Source organism: Lissotriton vulgaris, chromosome 8 (genome assembly GCF_964263255.1).
Source record: "Lissotriton vulgaris chromosome 8, aLisVul1.2, whole genome shotgun sequence".
In the NCBI taxonomy this organism is placed as follows: Eukaryota; Metazoa; Chordata; class Amphibia; order Caudata; family Salamandridae; genus Lissotriton; species Lissotriton vulgaris.
Window position 1 is genome coordinate 1,191,993,678 of NC_141696.1, and position 18,914 is coordinate 1,192,012,591.

General features: G+C 46.8%; 1 protein-coding gene across 2 annotated transcripts in view; it reads left to right on the forward strand.

Annotated features, from left to right (window-relative positions):
* The window catches only part of PROSER1 (proline and serine rich 1), a 216,685-nt gene that overhangs the window by 97,152 nt on the left and 100,619 nt on the right, over positions 1-18,914 (forward strand). For both annotated transcript variants that reach the window (XM_086935064.1, XM_086935065.1), the window contains exons 8-9: positions 915-993; positions 11,261-11,356. In XM_086935064.1, the coding sequence (XP_086791190.1) occupies positions 915-993; positions 11,261-11,356 (175 nt within the window). The remainder of the gene's footprint in view (positions 1-914; positions 994-11,260; positions 11,357-18,914) is intronic.

An 18,914-nucleotide genomic window follows, 5' to 3' on the forward strand; every position in this document is an offset into this window, starting at 1 on the left:
GAGGTCGATGGCGTGCCTGTGGACCGAGCGGGTGTTGAGCAGGATGCATTTAAGGTGGTTGGTGTCAGATATCTGGTTGCTGTTAGTGGTGAGGAGTTGTTCTTGGTGCCGTCGAACTTGCAGGAGTTGCAAGAGAAGGGTCCATGGGTGTGTCCAGGAGCGGCTTGGACGCAGTTGGGGGAGCGGCCGGGGTTAAGGGCTAGGAGGGTGGTGGCATCGTAAGTGATGCGAATGGGCTGGGCATTACGGGGACCAGGGGGTCTGGCGCTGGGCGTGGTCCAGGCGCGGACGGCCGTAGACTGGCTTACCTTTGGCGTGGCCGTAGCGCGTGGACGCTGCGCGTGGGACCATCTGACATAAATGGATAGTGGGGGGGCGGAGCGTGGGAGGGTCAGCTGGGAGGCGGTAGCGGGGAGGCGGGCCAGGGGAAAGCACAACAACAAAATGGTGGGAGGGATTCAAAGCGAAACCCAGCGCAATGCCCTCAATGAAGGAGGGCTTCTCAAAAATCAATATTGCACAAGCACTATTATTTCAAACAGCAATTCAGTCACCAGAGCTACGATAACACAAGCGCTGTAAGGTACGGCGCACAAGCTCTAACACAAGCGCTATAAACTACGATGCAATTGCACGCACTTGTGTAAAACTCAACAACATGAATAGCAGTCAAATTTACATTGAAAATAAAAAAATATTCCTGTTCTATTTCCTTACTTTTGAAATATGATAAATGCATTGAAACACCATACTTGAGCTAAATTCTGTCTTTCATTCATATACTAGTATAATGTTTTGTTTGGTCTCGTAATAGACCGTTGCAGCTATTAGTTATTATTGACTACTGTAACTGTTTTTTATTGTAATATCTTCATTTATTGTAGTCATTGATGTAATTTTCTATTTTGTATTAGGCTCCCTCGACATATAATCCACATCGACCCGTTCCCTATCCAATTCCTCCATGCCGCTCGCATGCAACTATTGCTCCAAGTAAGTTTTTTTCCCTAGCCTGTTTTTCTGTGAAACTGCATGTGTTTGGATTTGCTGATAAACCTAATGGGCATCTAGTAGGCTAGGTAGGGGCTCCATCTGGGCATCACAACCTCTATTGTGGGCATTGCTTTCAAAACTATTCTCACAAATCTTTTCTAACTCAAATCATACTGTGATTTTGCGGGACTTGGGGACTATTAGGTTTTTTTTACTTTTGGGGCTATTGGAAAGCATGTGTTCAAGTGCTGTTTTCTTGCCTTGGTGGCCATTTTGGTGGTGCCGCCAACCTCTGCTGTTAGCAGTCTAACTCCAAGTACTACACCCTTGTTTAGGATGGCAGGGGAGAGGACAGATGCAGTGCGTGCACTTAAGGTAAGTCTGTCTGCACCCGTCTGCGGTGGTCCGGGGCCAGGGGTCAGGATCCCCGGTCCCTCTCAATCGGAGAGGCAGCTATATACTGCCGACCAGTTAAAGGCACTGTGACCTGCCTGCCCAATTAACTGCTAAGTTTTTGATCTATGGGTGAGGCATTAATTTGTAGTGGCTGTAATTTTTCTTGCCTAACCTCCGCAAATAGTAATGGCTATAATGTTTGGATCAACATTCTGCTAACGGCCCTGACTTAATGACTAGAACGGACGGTCACATTTCTAAGTCACGGGGAGGATCCGGTCATAATAGGAAATGTCACTTTTTAGCATGAATTGCCGGTTTTGTCAAAACATCAAAATCTGTTTAATTTTCTAAGAGATAACAACCTTGATGCCCTGTTCCTTTCAGAGACTTGGCTGCATGAGGGCTCTTCACCTGATGACATTGGGGCTCTCTCCTCAACATGTCTATAGTTGGGAAAGCTAGACAAGACAGGAGGGGAGATTGCTATCCTCTTTAATAACGATTTTCAATGTAAAGTTGAAGAATTCCCTATTCCTGCCTGTTAAGTTCTGCTTTTCTCACTCTCACACAGATTCACTCTATTAGGGGCTTTGATGTATCATCCCCCAAGATATGCTGGAAATTGGTGTACTTCTTTTACGGACCAAGTTGCTCCACACATACTAAAATCCGCCAATTTCACCGTACTTGGGGATATTTTTCTCCACCTAGAAAGTACACCCAGAGTTCCCCCTTCATAGAGGATCTGCGTATCATTAATCTGAATTTGAGTAATTCTGTTCCCACTCGTGTGGCGGGCATCTCTGGATCTGTTTTTTTCCAGTTTTTTCCACTTTTTCTCCTCTTCTGCTGATCTGGTCCGACCACTTTTCCTTGCTTCTTATGTTAGAATTCCGATTTGCCCCTTAACAATTCGACCTAACTACACGGCTAAATCTAGGAAATGGTTTAAGTTGAACGTTCCAGCCTTGAATAAGCAACTTCATCGTACCAGGCCTGATTTAAAAAAAGAATCTGTTGTGGATCAGGATCTTGGTCACACTTGGCTTATGGGGGCCATGGAGGAAATTTTACAGGCCACTATAAAACGCTCAGGCCTGTTTCATCCGCTGACCCCCTGGTTTAACGAAATACTGAGACATGAGAAAAAACAATACACGGTTTTGGAAAGACTTTATAGAAAGCCTTATATGAAGGAGGCTAAAATCAATTATAGAGCAGCGTTAAAAAATATCATGGGGGGGGGGCGGAGCCAGACCGGCGACCAAGATGGTCATCCGGGCTCCCGGCTCCGTCGACCTTCTTCCCCTACTGCCGGATCCCGCTGTCTATTCTGCGCTACTACTATGCTCCCGAACGTCGGAGAGGAAACTGCCCCACCGTGTGTGACTCTGACTGATCTCTGAGCCCTGAGGACGGAGTTATGTCCTCCCGTGCATTGTGGCCTGCACGAGTCCCGGAGCCGGGACCCTGCGTGATGCGGCTGCTGGCCGTGAGTGGAACAACAACGGCCACACAGACCCAGAAGGTGCCGGTCAACTGCTATGGAGGTCCGCCCACCTCTGATTATGCACCCAGCACTCGATCTGTTGAGCCTGGTGAATCCGCAATATGCCATCCCTCTATGCTGGTCATGCCCCCCCCCTGATTGCTGATTGTGGAACGGGAAAATGCGCCGCCGCTCTTTGTCTCCCTAACAGAGCTTTGTTTGACTAGCGTGCAGCTGATTGTGTCCCGCGCTCCTGGTGATCGGAGCCGGTTGATACACAACATTTTTACGGCGCTTTTGAGATCCAGGGGGCTAATACGTGACCATCTGTGGGGCATTGAGATGGCACCCACACTATGTGCAACATGGAAGCATTGGTATTATGCTCCTTTCTGTATCACGGGCTGGCTGCTCGGATGTGCGCCCAAGCGGCACTCATGCTGGGAGTCCCGGTTGGTAATGTTGCCTTTGCTGAGCTGTACCTGTCCGTGGCGATGGTGGCGCGCACTGAAGATCGGAGGGTGAGGATCGGATACCCCTCTGTGTGCTGGAAGGGCAAAATCTGGATTGGATTGATATGGTGATCAAACCCCGGTACTTGTGGAATGGAGAGAAAGCCCGATGCCGGTATTATCTCTAGGAGACTCCGCTTGTGTGATCCCCTCTACAGTTTTTGGAGAGACACTGCTGTGGAGTGCTGATGTGACTCTAATTGGGGCTGAGAACCGAGAGCTTGTATTTGGGAGTCTCCCTGTTTCGTTCTGAAACGGATCGTCACAATGGCACCTGGTTCCATGGGTACATGGAGTACTCAGAGAATCCATCGGATGTGCGGCTCGTGGAGTCTCGTCTCCTGCTCTTTCTCCGGTGGCTGATATCGTCATACACTCCAGGCGCAGCGCCATGCCAAATTTTTTGAACCGGACTTTGTTCTCCTGATTGGGAAACGGCCAAGTGGGCTGTGGACAGTTTTCGGGTGTGTCGTGTTCTGGTGTAATGCAAGATTTCCTGCCTTCCTCCGGACTTACCTGCTTGCATCACTTCTGGTACTAGGATTGTCTGACCCTGCACCAAATGGACTGTGGTTTGTCTATGATTATGGCCAGGTGGGTCTGGGGTGAGTACTGGTAATCTGTTTCTTTTGGTTGCTGCACGGGGGGGACTTTCATCTTAGGTGTGGGACTTGTGGAGCTGGAGTGGCGACTGCTATCCTGGTCAGGTTGGTGCCTTTGACATTTTGGTGACAACGTATGGGGTATTTGAAATGCTACGCGGCGGTGGGGGGGGGGAGTGGGGCCTGCACTGGGGACCCCTCAATGTTTCTTTTTCTTCTATATTTCTCCTCTCTTCTATATTTCGGGTATCAGATACTGGGCGACAGGCACGCTGCTAGGGGGGGTAGGCCGTAGCCATCTGCAGGGGTGCAGGGTGGGGGGTTGGGGGAGGGGTTTTACTGTTTTTTCCTTTTTTTGTTTCTATGGCCCTTTTTCTCTTCGCTTTCTTTGGCTTTCCTTTCACTTTCTCCTTTCTCTGGGTTTGGGATCAGTTTAATGGGTCACTTCTTGAGTTTTTTCATTGATCCGTCGTAACCTGTGCCTTAATTACTGTTGCATTGTTGGTATCAATGGGCGGGCGCCTAATTGGTGCACATAGTAATCGTATGCATGTATATCCTGACTCATTTGACGCGGTGCCAATGTCTTAACTGTGATCGTTTTAATTATGTAGGATTTTCTTGTTTGGCCCGCCCATTGTATAACTATATCTTACAGTTCGGCACCTGATCCCCACTTTTCTTTACTTTATATTGGAGCCTTTTACGTTCTTCATTTCATCCTGATTTAAAAGTAAAATTAAACCTCACTTATCCGAAGATGTGATCTGTGTGTGCCATCATGTTATGTCTTTAACGTGCTGCCGTGCCCCCGGGATGTTCGGCTGAATAGCGGTGTACACTTTTGCATAAATAAAGGTTTTCCAAAAAAAAATATATATATATATCATGGGCTTTGTTAATCTTCTTGAGCAGTGTTTTACTCCGATAAAAGTTTAAGTGCTCAAAAGTGCACTAAGACACATTTTAAAGTGGTTGAAGAACTATCAGACTCCTGTAACTTGCCTCCCACAGCCTCTCTTTCTCAGACTCAATGCGAGGAGCTAGCTCTCCTTTATCCAAAAAGTGGAAAATATTCATACTCAATTGGCAAAGGACAATGTGAATGTAGCACATTTGAGTAACACTGCTGTAGACACCGATACTCAGAGTCTTACTCATGAAAGTTTTCTGGTTTTACATCTAAATTATGGACATGGTCCTTTTTAGACCTTGTGAGTTTTGAAGCCTTCAATCTATTAAATCGGGATCCTCACTGGATCGCTTACCGTCTAGCATACTTAGGCAATTGCATTCAAGTCCGTTATTCATGATTATGGATTTTCTCAACTCCTCTCTATGTGAAGGGTTTGTACCCCAGAAGTGGAAGCATGTAATAGTTGTTCCACTTTTGAAAAAAGCCTAATTTTGACCCGTCCAATCTGTCCAACCTTAACCCAATTTATCTGCAACCCATTTTCTCAAAAATTCTGGAGATCCATGTTGATGTTCAGCTCACTTCCTTTGTGGAGGCTCCGAAGTTTTTTCACTCATCCCAGTTGGGTTTTAGGGCTGGACACAGCCCTAAATCTGCCCTCTTAGGCATAACATAACACTTGACGCTGCACCTTGATGAGGGCAGAACAACTGTGCACATTTTTTTTTATAACTAATTTTATTGATTTAGGATACAGCAAGCTGTGTCCATACATCACAATTTGCAGAAAGGATAGAAAGGATAGAAGAAGAAAAAACGATATGGCTGTTCAGACCAGCAGCAACTACAACCTCATCCCATGCAGGGGCCTTTAACCTTACACAGTCAGACAGTGATAAGCCAACCATTTTCCCCACACTTTATCGTGCTTTTGAGGACACTCACAAGCCTTGTATGCCGGCTTGTCTTGCTGCACATACCAGTCCACTCCCGCTTGCCAGACAAGCAGCGTGGCTGGCACAGGCTTCCTCCATAGACTAGCCATGTCACGCTTGGCAAGCCAAGTCTACAAACATTTGTTCAACGTGGGGGCACGCTTGTTCCTCCATCAGCCCCAATAAGGCCACTTTAGGGGTCATGTCGATTGGGCGGCTAGAACCACAGCAATTTTCATTTCCACCAGCAATTTTCATTTCCACCCCAGTTCAGAAGGGCCTCACCCGTGGGCAGTCCCATGCTACATGTAGAAGGTCGACAGCTGGCTACTGACAGTGTTCACACAGAGAATTAGCTTCAGGAAACATCTGTTGTATTCGAAAAGGGGATAGATAGGTCGTGTGGAGGTAATTTATCTGTACCATACATAAATGTGCAGTAATTGACAGCTCTCTTGGGGCCCTGCAAGCCCCAGCCAGTCATTGTAGTCCAAATACCCTACCCATCCAACCCATTTCTGGTGAAGGGCGTCAAAAATATCGGGAGCATGGATAATCAATGTGTGGTAGATTTGAGTTATCGCTCTTTTTCTCAACCGCGCCCCTTCAATACCTTGGCTGTCAACGGGCTGTATTCTGGGAGCTGTGTGCAAAGGGGAGATGTATCACCAGAGCATGTCTTAGCTGGAGAAAGCGACAGAACTTGCCTGGGTGAACTGTTCCTGTATCTCTTAGAAGGACATCAGCATAGTTTGTTTGTAAATGTCTCCTAAATATGTGATGTCTATCTGGTCCCATTGGTGGAATCCGTTTAGGGCAAAGAGTTGGTGGAGCCATGTGCCACACCACAGAGGGGTGTGCCCAGTTAGCCTATAGTCCCAACAAATCAGACGCAGTGCCACCCTCCAGCATTGTATCACTACCTGGGTTCACAAGGGCATTCCCCTAGACACTGGGTTTCCATAAAGACCGCAGAGCAGTCCTTGAAAGCCTATTGCATGGAGCTCTAGGCGATATGTCAGGTCGTCCCATCCTCCTGTGAACCATTCATTAATGGTGACCAGTTGCATCGTCAAGTAGTATGCATATATGTCGTGGTCCAGGGAGGGAGTCCCTGGAGATTGAGTTTCCAAGCCAAGTCCAGTGAGTGAGATATATGGACCCCGAGGTACTTGAATGGGTTACGCCACAGTGGAATAGTTGAGCACCAACAACCGCCTTCTGCGTCACACCTCTACTAGTACAGATTTTTCTGGGTTAATGAGGAGGTCAGAAGGTTTGCCTTAGATGCAAATGATCTCCAGGCAGCGGGGGCCAGAGCTCGAAGGAACAGCAAAGCATCATCTGCATAGAGTACCACTCGATCTTAAAATCCCCTTCCCCATCTCCACCCATTGACCCGTGCGTCGCAGCATAGAAGGCACGCCAACGGGCAAATTGAGGATCCGTCGGATCGGAAAAGGTGCCGATAGTATGCCGTTGAACCAGACCTGTGCTCTGTGGTCGTGATAAAGCAGATGGACCATCCTCCGAAATCTTGGTCCCAGGCTTTCTCGCATCAGAACGGCATCCAAAAATTCCCAGGAAATTGTATCAAAAGCTTTGGTGAAATCTACTAGGGGGTGGGCTAGATTACCCTAAACCATTTGTGTGTAGGAGAGGGCCACATGTATTCGTCGGATGCAGCAAAGCATACTCCTTCCCGGCATGAACCCACACTAGTCCGGATGGATGAGACAGGCAAGGTTGCGCATCAGACGAGCTGCCAGGATTTTGGCGACTATCTTAATTTCCGCATTGATGAGGGAGATTGCGCGGTATGAAGCGCACCGGTCATTCATTTTATTGGATTTTAGCACGGCCTTTGATACTGTGTCTCACTCCAACCTGGTGAAGAGATTGCTTCTTCTCCTCTGGCTTGGTTTGTATCCTTTCGAAAAGATCTTTCGGTTCAAAGTTTTTCATTCAGTGCCAGGTACGAAACACAAGCTTTAACCTCAGGAGTCCCTCTGGTTTCTGTGTTGAGCCCTATGCTGTTTAACATTCACATCCGCCCTTTGGAGGATGAAGTGAAGAGTTCTGGCTTGACCCTTTTTTTTCTTATGCAGATTTCACACAGATCATCTTTACCTTGTCATCTGCACAGAATCATGGACCTCCGGATCTTAACCTGGAATATAGTTGCTGCATCTCATGATTGAAGAAAAACTCAATCAAGCTCAATGGTGATAAAACTGAGATCATGATTCTGGGCAAGTGCTCTTCTCTTTAGGGCCTGCAACATTGGCCAGAATCTCTATGGGCTCGGTCTACATCCTTCCCAGAAGGCTTCCTTCTGGATAAGTTATCTATAAAGCCTCAAGTGGCCAAGGTGACTGCCTTGTTTTGCAGTGCTCAAGTGGCTAAAAAAGATCATTTTGGATGATCCCCACATCTGCCCAAAGGACTGATGCCCTAATCCTATCTAGATTAGATTATGGCAATGTGCTAAACCTAGCAACCAATAAAAATACAATTCCTCAGCTGCAGATAGTGCAGGATGCAGCCGCTAGGTTTTCTATCGGCTTCCAAAATCAGCCCCGGTCTATCTTCTCCATGATCTGCATTGGCTCACTATTTCCAAACGCATTCCATCTAAAGCTTTATGCCACATGTTCAAGGCTAAAGCAGGATTTGCAGCGCGCTACATTCAGGAATTGATGGTGCCTTATCATCCCTCTGTCTTTGCGATCTCTGAACCGTACTTTGTTCAATGTACCTAGGTTCCACTTGACTTGCATGAAAAAGCGTTCCTTTGCATCTTTAGGCCTCAAACTCGGTAAATCCCTTTCAGAGTTACTGAGAAACTGTGCGTCCAAACTTACTTTTCGTAAAGGCCTGAAGACCTGGCTTTTCTAATCTGATGTTCCTACACACCCCTCCTATCTGTTTTGCACCGGGAAACCCCTTGGGGTAGCTACACGGATTATACATTTCACTAATACATTTCAATTAATGGTGAGGTAGAGCAACCTGCAAACTTGTACGAGGCTTAGATGCAAAATGAGGTTTACTTGGGGTGTTGGAAATATTGGGGAAAGAAAGAATCAGTTGTTAATCCTTTCAATTCTCTTTTTCTATCCGTAAGACAAAATGTAGTGCCCCACAATGTCCTTTTGATTTCTAGCTCCTCTTCCCTAAGGAGGTTAGAAATGTGGCTGCCTTTTCAACTTTTCTGCCTGTCTCTGAAAGAGTCGGTTAAATGAAGTAACCCCTTCTCACGACAGTAAATGAGCGGTATTCCTAGAGCCCCTTGTGTGTGTGCGGTTGTTGGAACAGTTGCAGGGGGCAGGCAGCCCACGTGCTGTTAAAAGTTAATCAGATAGTAGCAGCGTTTGAAAGCTATACATCCAAGATTTAGGTCCAGGCTCAGGGGCGGTTCACCTATTCATTCGATATACGGCTTGATGAATAGGAGAGACATCAGGGAAAGGGATATTACTTGCTGTAATGCTGACATTTAAGTGGCCTGAGAATATGATGAGGCAGGCAACTCCATGCATATATCATGTGGGCAGGGAGATGTGAAGCCTACAATTTGGAAGGGTGTTACCAAAATGTGCTATGAAGTATGTCAAACGTTCCACGTAAGCTGTTACTTCTAGTAATGGAAAACAGTATGTCTTAATCAGAATATTTTCCATTAAATAAAGATTAAAAGAAGTGGAATTGCGGGTGAACTCCTTAATAATGTACAAATAGGCACTCACTTCCATGATGCTCCTATTTATTGGAAACTGCTGCCACCTTGTGTCAGGACTGAACATTTATTTTCCTAAACCTATTTTTAAGGTGTCTCCTTTAGACCGTGGACAATGCATCAACCAATTGCTTGCCTTTCTTGTAAGTCTTACATTCATGCCTGTTATTTGATGGCTTCCCTTCCTCTCCATGTGTTTCTCCCTCCTTTGAGCAAAGCTTCTGTACCATGAGTTATCAGATGACATAAGTTTTAGCCTTAACTTTACATAGGCATGACCCATTCAGTTATAGTGTTGATTTAGAACCTGAGGATCGTCATTCACTCAGATTTGTGCAAGTCATTTATTTTCCCTTCGAAGGAATAATATCTAAGGTATACTTAAAACTAAGTCTCATATCAAGCATCGAGAATCTGGAATATGTACTGAGTATCTTACTCTCAAACCCAACTTGCTTCCCTTCAAGAAAAAGCAAATGGGTGACTTTTACATTTTTAAATACTTATCCGAATGACTAACTTTACCACCTTGCACCCGGCTAACTATCTTATTGATTCTCTTCCAATTCTCCCATTTTAGTATGTCTCCACCCATAGTAACTTTTCCCTACTATTGTATACCTTTTTTCTTTCGCCATTTACTATATTGCTTGCCAGGCACTTACTTGTTTTTTTATTTGTTATTTATGGCATCTTACGTAACTATTGGCCTGTGTGTCTGATTATTTGTTACAAAAAAGTTTATGGACCCTCACACACCCTATTAGTGTCCTGCTATTCTGGTGGGGGACATGAATCCCTGTTGTCACACTCACTCAAAGGGTACCGTGCCCCCATGTTACCTATTTAGGCCACCAATTCACCCCTGAAGATAGGGTGAATTGGTGGCCTAAATAGGTATTATGGTGGTGTGGTACCCTAGGAATGAGTGTGACAACAGGGACGTGCTTGCACCAACCAATATATGATGCTAATTTACATACATTAGGGAATTAATACATGCTTGAAAAACCTTGAGACAGGCAAGAAGGCCTGCCTCGATATGTGTTCCGGTATATGTGTGTCCACTGACTGACAATAGGAGACTTGAAATCTCTATCCCATTCATACTTCGACGCGTGGGATAAAGGTCTAGGCTTCAGTGTGGAACCATCAGATGGGTACTGCAGTGGGCAAGAAAGCAGCAGAAATGTTGATTTTTGAAGCATTTGCTTTGTGGCAACCATCCCAGGTCGACCCAAGGACAATGGGGTTAGTACTTTTAGGAAAATAGCATCAGTGTGCTCGGTAGAGGAAAATTTGTTAGAGAACCTTTACACCGTGTCACACTACGTGAACCAACTTTCTCCAGACTTCGTTGGCTCTATTGTTTGGATCTAAAAGTATATTGTGGGAAGTATAGAAGTCACAGGACTGTTACTCCATGTGAGATTTTGCTGGGAATGGGTGTAGCAATGAAACGAGTTGGCAATCCTATAACAAGGCCTGCTACACCCAAAGGTGAATATCCTAGCTTTTGAAGAAGACGTTTCTAGTTCTACTAAGAGATGACAGCAGTGTGCATTGGTTGATGATGAGAAAAGGCATACAGATTATAAGTCAAATGTTTAATGTATGGCAACTTTTCATTCTTTCAAATGCAAACAAATAACCACAGGTTTTTGTGTTTGTTTAGGTGCATACAACAATGCAGGCTTGGTCCCTTTAGCCAACGTTATAGCTCCAGGCTTACCACCTCCAACTCAGTACCTTTCCAATCAAAGTACATCAGGTAATGAAGTGCAAATGCATCAGATAAAAAAAATACAAAATTGGTTTAAAAAAATGATTGCGATGTATTAATTCTATGATATTGTCATGATATTTATGTCTATTATCTTGATAACCCAATCATAGGTTTGCTGTTTAATAAATACTTTGTATTCATTCAAATGTGGTAACCTTGTTAATGCAAAGTATGTTTACTTGTCAGATATGTTTATTTAAGGCTTTTATTTTTGTGTTTCAGCCATGGCCATAGCCTCCTAAGTCAGGTAGATTTAGAAACCATACCATCAAAATTCATTCTTGTGAGGGCCCCTGACTGCGGGACAAAAGTTCTGTCACTGTGTGGCCACCTTGTCCATTCTTTTGACATTCAGAGTGACCCTCTTTCTCCGAGCGGACTGTACACCATAGCCCAGTGGAAATGCATGTTCGGTTTTAATGCTGCTTTCCAATAGAGCACAGGGCGTCAATAAACTGGAAGTTCTTCAAGCATTTACTCAGTCGTAGCAAAAAGGGGTTACTGCCCTCTCGCTAGGGTCAGACTAAATATTGTTGGTGGCATATTTTGAGATGCTTGTCAAATTTACAGGTCTCTTTACCTATTTGCATGGGACATGGATTTTTCTCTGCCCTCTCTCACTAATATTCAATACGTTTTTATGAGTGAGTTCCTTCTATTCCCCATATGTATATGGTGTGTTTAAGTTGCAACATGAATCTTGTCATGCATGCAACACACAATGGTGGATCCCTGCACAGAAAATCCCCATTTTGGATATCCAGTCCATTGAATGTCCGCTGGCCTATTCCTTGGAAACTCTGCAACATTTTCACTCTAATTTGTTTTTCATCCTCAGTACAGATCAACACCAGAACCCTACCTGAACACAAAAGACTCACCCTAACCAGTGTGACCATCTGCGTGGGAAAGTTTGCATTTCCACCAGCCTGTGTATAGGGTCACTGAAAATCAGTAGAGAAAGTCTGCACTATTTTGCTAGGTATCCGCATTTCTTTGACTAGCCGTGCCTTTCAAACTCCTGTTTTTTCTGAAGAGAACGTCTATGAAGATGCTCTCAACTTTGATATCCTGGATTTTTTCATAATGTTTTACAGCAACAATCTGTTTTAAGGATAAACCCTGTATTCTTCCCCAGAGTTCCTTAGAAATTTCATTTCAACAGAAAACAACAGTTGTGTCTGTTTTTCTCTTTTTGGAACCAGAGAATCATTTACAATCTTGTTGTTGCTCCTTAATTGTGGTGCAGGCAAGTGGTCCCTTTTTGGCGGTGCTCGAGGTGGTCTGTTCTCACTTTGCTTAGCGGTGGAGGGTGCGTAAGTCTCACAGGGGGATACCGTCTTCGATGCACTTGAAGCATCTCTCTTTTGGCATGCTGTGTTGCTCATACATGCTTAAGACATAGATGGAGCTTCTTTTCAAGAGTGCTGTGCCAGCTCCCCAGAGTGCATGGGAGCTGAGTGAGGAAGGTTCTGGAGCTGTGCAGACCGCATTTACTGCACAGCAATGGCAGTTCTCTATCTAAAGTCCTTCTGCTACAGGAAATGAAACTTAGAAGACCAACTCAAGTTGCTTCATTGTTCCTAGAACGTAAGTTTAGCAATTCAAGATTTCACCTTTTAGTTTCCTATTTTTCTGTTCCTCTCCTGACCTTATTAAGAAAAGGAGTTTAAAAGTCAGCATTCACTACGTTGCAACAAAGTTGAAGATTTAAAAATAATTGTATTTATAGTTTTCGTCAAACAATAACCATTCCAAAACAGGTTTGCATCCCAGTCAATGATAGTAACTCAAAATATTTGAAAAAACTAAATGAGCATCACCAGTTATTCATAATTATCTTATGGCAGTATTCAAAGCCGTTTGCACATACATTCATATAATAGCAAGAACACAGGATACAATCATTTCGCTTTGCAGTATTCTACAGGGTAGTAAATGTGAGTAATGTTCATCAGTTTTGTTTAGCAGATTGTCTTGTTTTGCTCTTCGTCATATTAGAGTTTGTATAGCAGGCTCCTCAACACACTAAGAATGGTTGTTAAGCTGTATAAGATATTCTCGCAGTGGGGCCCATATGTCCCTAGGTCGGGATTTCAACAGTAAGAGTGTAAAATAAATATCCAGCATTTCATTACAGTGAATTTGATCTGTACTCCAGGCTTTCTACATTGGGACTGGGCCTCTTCCTCCCTCACATCATTGCCATTACACAAGGAATCGCTTCAAATTTACATGTGGATTTGGGTAGATCCTTAGCACAGCCAATCCATGCCAGGCAGAGATCTGAGGTCCTCTGCACAAGTGTCTTTTTGATAAAGTATTGAATACTTCTTCCCAGTATGAGTAAATTATTGGAAAGCTCCATGCCAAATAATAGTAATCTTCCCTAGAACGTGCTTACAACTTATACACTTTGGTTCGACAGTGAACCCCTTTCACTGCAAACCAGCTGTAAAACAGTATACCCTATGTATAAAATTTAAGTGTATTAAACAGTGTCTGCTGTTCAATGGCACTGTCATCATTTATGCACAGAAATATTGCCAGACTGTCCAAAAGCTATTTTCGTATTTTTTTCCCCATTTTTTTTATTTTTTTTTGCAATTGTTTCTGATATTACCATCGCTTCAGATGTCCCATGTTGCATTCTACAATCTGTTTAGTAGTCCTCGAGGGGATGTACATGTGTGTATCATAATAAGAGCCGTTGACATTGGAAACATCTTCTGGCAGTCTGGGATGAATCCTCAGAGTATTTGCTGAAGTCTAGTGGTGTTCCTATTCCTTGGTTAAACATGTTCCAGTGAAATAAATTCTCAGTCAACAAAGAGATCCCTAATGGTGAGCAATCCCATGTATCATAGTTGTCATCTGATATGATGCTGGGATCAATGGATTCTAGAGTATTCGTGATCAAGGCGAGAAAATCAGCGAGTTTCCTAAGGCTTCCATTAACCGATACCACGCATGTATAATGCATGTTACTGCATCTGAGTGTGGTTCAGGTCAAATCACTCTATTGGCTATTATACTGGCTATATAAGGGTGTTTTCCTGTTGTATTGTAAATGAAGGGAGTCGTTCATGATCTATTTAATGAAATGTATAGTTTGAGGCATGTGTGGCTGTATACACCCATAATTTGCTTACTCATGCCATCTAGTGTTTGGTCCGGATATGTGTGAGTTGTTTTTAGGTCTCGCCTGTCGATGCACATGCGCATCGAGCAAGGCGAGAGTATTGCGAGTTATCCACTCTTTATCTACACTGCAAGGAATCGTGGCGATTCCTTGCAGTGCCCGTGACTTTTAAGGTCAATGCGCATGCGCATTAAGCTTATGCGCATGCGCATTGACCTTAAAAGTCACGGGCGCGTGCATGTCCGTCTTTGTTTACCCGCTCCGCCCGCTCCCGCCGTGTCGCCTTGCCTACTCTCTTCCACAGCCTCCCCCAGCTCCGCCCCCTCACTACTTGATTGCACGGCCGCTAGGCCGTGCCTCCCCTACTCTCCTCCCCCCTCCTCCTCTCCTCCCTTGTTGACTTTCCTGTATAAGAAACCGAGCCGCAGTCTCCACGCCTATGTCTTGTGCTTTTCAACTTCCTGTTCTCATTGTTATCGCACAATGAGGCACCCTGAGCCGTGAGCACCGCTTCTACATCAGAACCCTTACACGCTGCTCCAAACTCCCCTCTCCGCCCCCTCCCCCGTTCCGCCCCCTCCCCTTCCCGCCGTGTCGCATTTCTCCTCCCCCCTCCCCTCTCTTCCCTCCGGCTTGTTTGTTGATTTGACCCGCTCCGCCCCCTCCCCTTCCCGCCGTGTCGCATTTCTCCTCCCCCCTCCCCTCTCTTCCCTCCGGCTTCTTTTTTTGTGTATTTTACCCGCCGTGTCTCCGATCCTTTCGCTTGTTTTTTTTTAGATAGACAAAGAGCAGCGTATTATCTCTGGCCTCACTTCCTAGCGTCCGTGTGTGCTCACTGTTCAGCTCTGGTATACGGGGGCCCGAGCAGCGGCCCGCACCACGTCCTCTGCTGTTAGCGTCCGTGTGTGCTCACTGTTCAGCTCTGGTATACGGGGGCCCGAGCAGCGGCCCGCACCACGTCCTCTGCTGTGCTCTGTTAGTAAGGGGATCCTCCCCATGTGTACTCTGCCCAAGTGTCGAGGCTGCTGAGTCCAGTCCAAAGGCGCCACGATTTCTCTCCGGCCTGTAAGCTCCCTGCAACAGGCCATGACCTTCGGTCATCTAGCCCGGTGGCCTCACAATAGCAGAACGGGGATTAGACAGAGGCGGAGGTGCAACACAATAGGACTGCACTGCACCAGGCTACCATCCTGGGAGAGCCAGCCTGAAGCAGGACGTCGCCGCCAGTGCGCTCCTTCGTTGGATATGGCCACGGAGTCAGTCCCTCACCCTCAACCCCTCACCCTCAACCCCTCACCCTCAACCCCTCAACCCCAACCCCTCAACCCCAACTCCTCACCCTCAACCCCTCACCCTCAACCCCTCACCCTCAACCCCTCACCCTCAACCCCTCACCCTCAACCCCTCACCCTCAACCCCTCACCCTCAACCCCTCACCCTCACTCACCCTCACTCACCCTCACTCACCCTCAACCCCTCACCCTCACCCACACTCACCCACACTCACCCCCACCCACCCTCACTCACACTCACTCACCCTCACTCACCCTCACCCTCACTCACCCTCACTCACCCTCAAACCCTCACCTCACTCACCCTCAACCCCTCACTCACTCACCCTCACTCACCCTCACTCACCCTCACTCACCCTCAACCCCTCACCTCACTCACCCTCACTCACCCTCACTCACCCTCACTCACCCTCACTCACCCTCACTCACCCACCCTCACCCACCCTCACCCACCCTCACTCACCCTCACTCACCCTCACTCACTCACCCTCACTCACCCTCACTCACCCTCACTCACCCTCACTCACCCTCACTCACCCCCACTCACCCTCACTCACCCCCACTCACCCACACTCACCCCCACTCACCCACCCTCACTCACCCTCACTCACCCACCCTCACTCACCCTCACTCACCCCCACTCACCCTCACTCACCCACCCTCACCCACCCTCACTCACCCTCACTCACCCTCAACCCCTCACTCACTCACCCTCAACCCCTCACTCACTCACCCTCACTCACCCTCACCCTCAACCCCTCACCCTCACTCACCCTCACCCTCACTCACCCTCAACCCCTCACCCTCACTCACCCTCACCCACCCTCACTCACCCTCAACCCCTCACCCTCACCCTCACTCTCACTCTCACTCACCCTCACTCACCCTCACTCACCCTCACTCACCCTCACTCACCCTCACTCACCCTCACTCACCCTCACTCACCCTCAACCCCTCACTCACCCTCACTCATCCTCACTCACCCTCAACCCCTCACCCTCACTCACCCTCACTCACCCTCACTCACCCTCACCCTCACTCACCCTCACTCACCCTCAACCCCTCACCCTCACTCACCCTCACTCACCCTCACTCACCCTCACTCACCCTCAACCCCTCACCTCACTCACCCTCACTCACCCTCACTCACCCTCACTCACCCTCACTCACCCTCACTCACCCACCCTCACCCACCCTCACCCTCACTCACCCACCCTCACCCACCCTCACCCACCCTCACCCACCCTCACTCACCCTCACTCACCCTCACTCACCCTCACTCACCCTCACTCACTCACCCTCACTCACCCTCACTCACCCTCACTCACCCTCACTCACCCTCACTCACCCTCACTCACCCTCACTCACCCTCACTCACCCTCACTCACCCTCACTCACCCACCCTCACCCTCACTCACCCACCCTCACCCACCCTCACCCACCCTCACTCACCCTCACTCACCCTCACTCACCCTCACTCACCCTCACTCACCCTCAACCCCTCACTCACTCACCCTCAACCCCTCACTCACTCACCCTCACTCACCCTCACTCACCCTCACCCTCAACCCCTCACCCTCACCCTCACTCACCCTCAACCCCTCACCCTCACTCACCCTCACTCACCCTCACTCACCCTCACTCACCCTCAACCCCTCACCCTCAACCCCTCACCCTCACTCACCCTCACTCACCCTCACTCACCCTCACTCACCCTCACTCACCCTCACTCACCCTCACTCACCCTCACTCACCCTCACTCACCCTCAACCCCTCACTCACCCTCACTCTCACTCATCCTCACTCACCCTCACTCTCACTCATCCTCACTCACCCTCAACCCCTCACCCTCACCCACCCTCACTCACCCTCAACCCCTCACCCTCACTCACCCTCACTCACCCTCACTCACCCTCAACCCCTCACTCACCCTCACTCTCACTCATCCTCACTCACCCTCAACCCCTCACTCACCCTCACTCTCACTCATCCTCACTCACCCTCAACCCCTCACTCACCCTCTCACCCTCAACCCCTCAACATCAACCCCTCACCCACCCTCACTCACCCTCACCCACCCTCACTCACCCTCACTCACCCTCACTCACCCTCACTCACCCTCACCCTCACTCACCCTCACTCACTCTCACCCTCACTCACCCTCACTCTCACTCACCCTCACTCTCACTCACCCTCAACCCCTCACCCTCACTCACCCTCACCCACCCTCACCCTCACTCACCCTCACCCTCACTCACCCTCACTCACCCTCAACCCCTCACCCTCACACAGTGCAATAGGTCTCGGAGCATTTGAGTTAGAGCTTTTAGAAATGTTTATGGCTTTTTTTTTAATTCTTTAGCATTGGCTACAGGAAACAAAAATGCTAAAGATTTACAAAAAAACCCATAAACAATTCTAAAAGCACTAACTCTAATGCTGCGAGACCTATTGCATTTCCAATGCTTGTTCTTTGAAGACGTCTTTCGAGTCACAAAGTAAAGTGACTCTTCCTCTTGGTGGGAAAATATTAACAAAGGTCCCAATTCAAGGACAAAATAAAATCCACTCTGTTTTAGTGTTGGTACTCAGAGCCGTCTACTACCATTCCTACCAATAAGCAGAAAAGACAATAGTGCAATGGAGTCTGTTTGTTTATCAATTATACCCCATATTGTTTGGCACAACCTTAAGTTGAGGCTGGTTTGGTACAGTGCGTGCAACAAGACTATAAAAATAAGACTATGGAAAACACAGTTCTGGAAAATAAGACTTCTAACAGTGTCTGCTTGGTAACATTAACATTTACATTTTTATTTCACATAAACAAATGACAATTTACAATTCATTTAAAAACATCATAAAAGATTTGCAATCTATATATCAGTAAAAAAAATGTTTTAAAAAAAACAAAGAATCACAAGGTCGACGCGGCGTTTCGGCTTTCTTTTGTACACCTTCCCCAGGACTGATTCTAAACAATTAAAAACATTGAAAACATAGAGTTACCAAGCAGTTTCGGCTAAGGGTTTAAGTCTTATACAAGAACACATTGCATTCGATCGTACTATTTCTTCTTACTTAAAAAAGCACCCTGACAGTTACATAT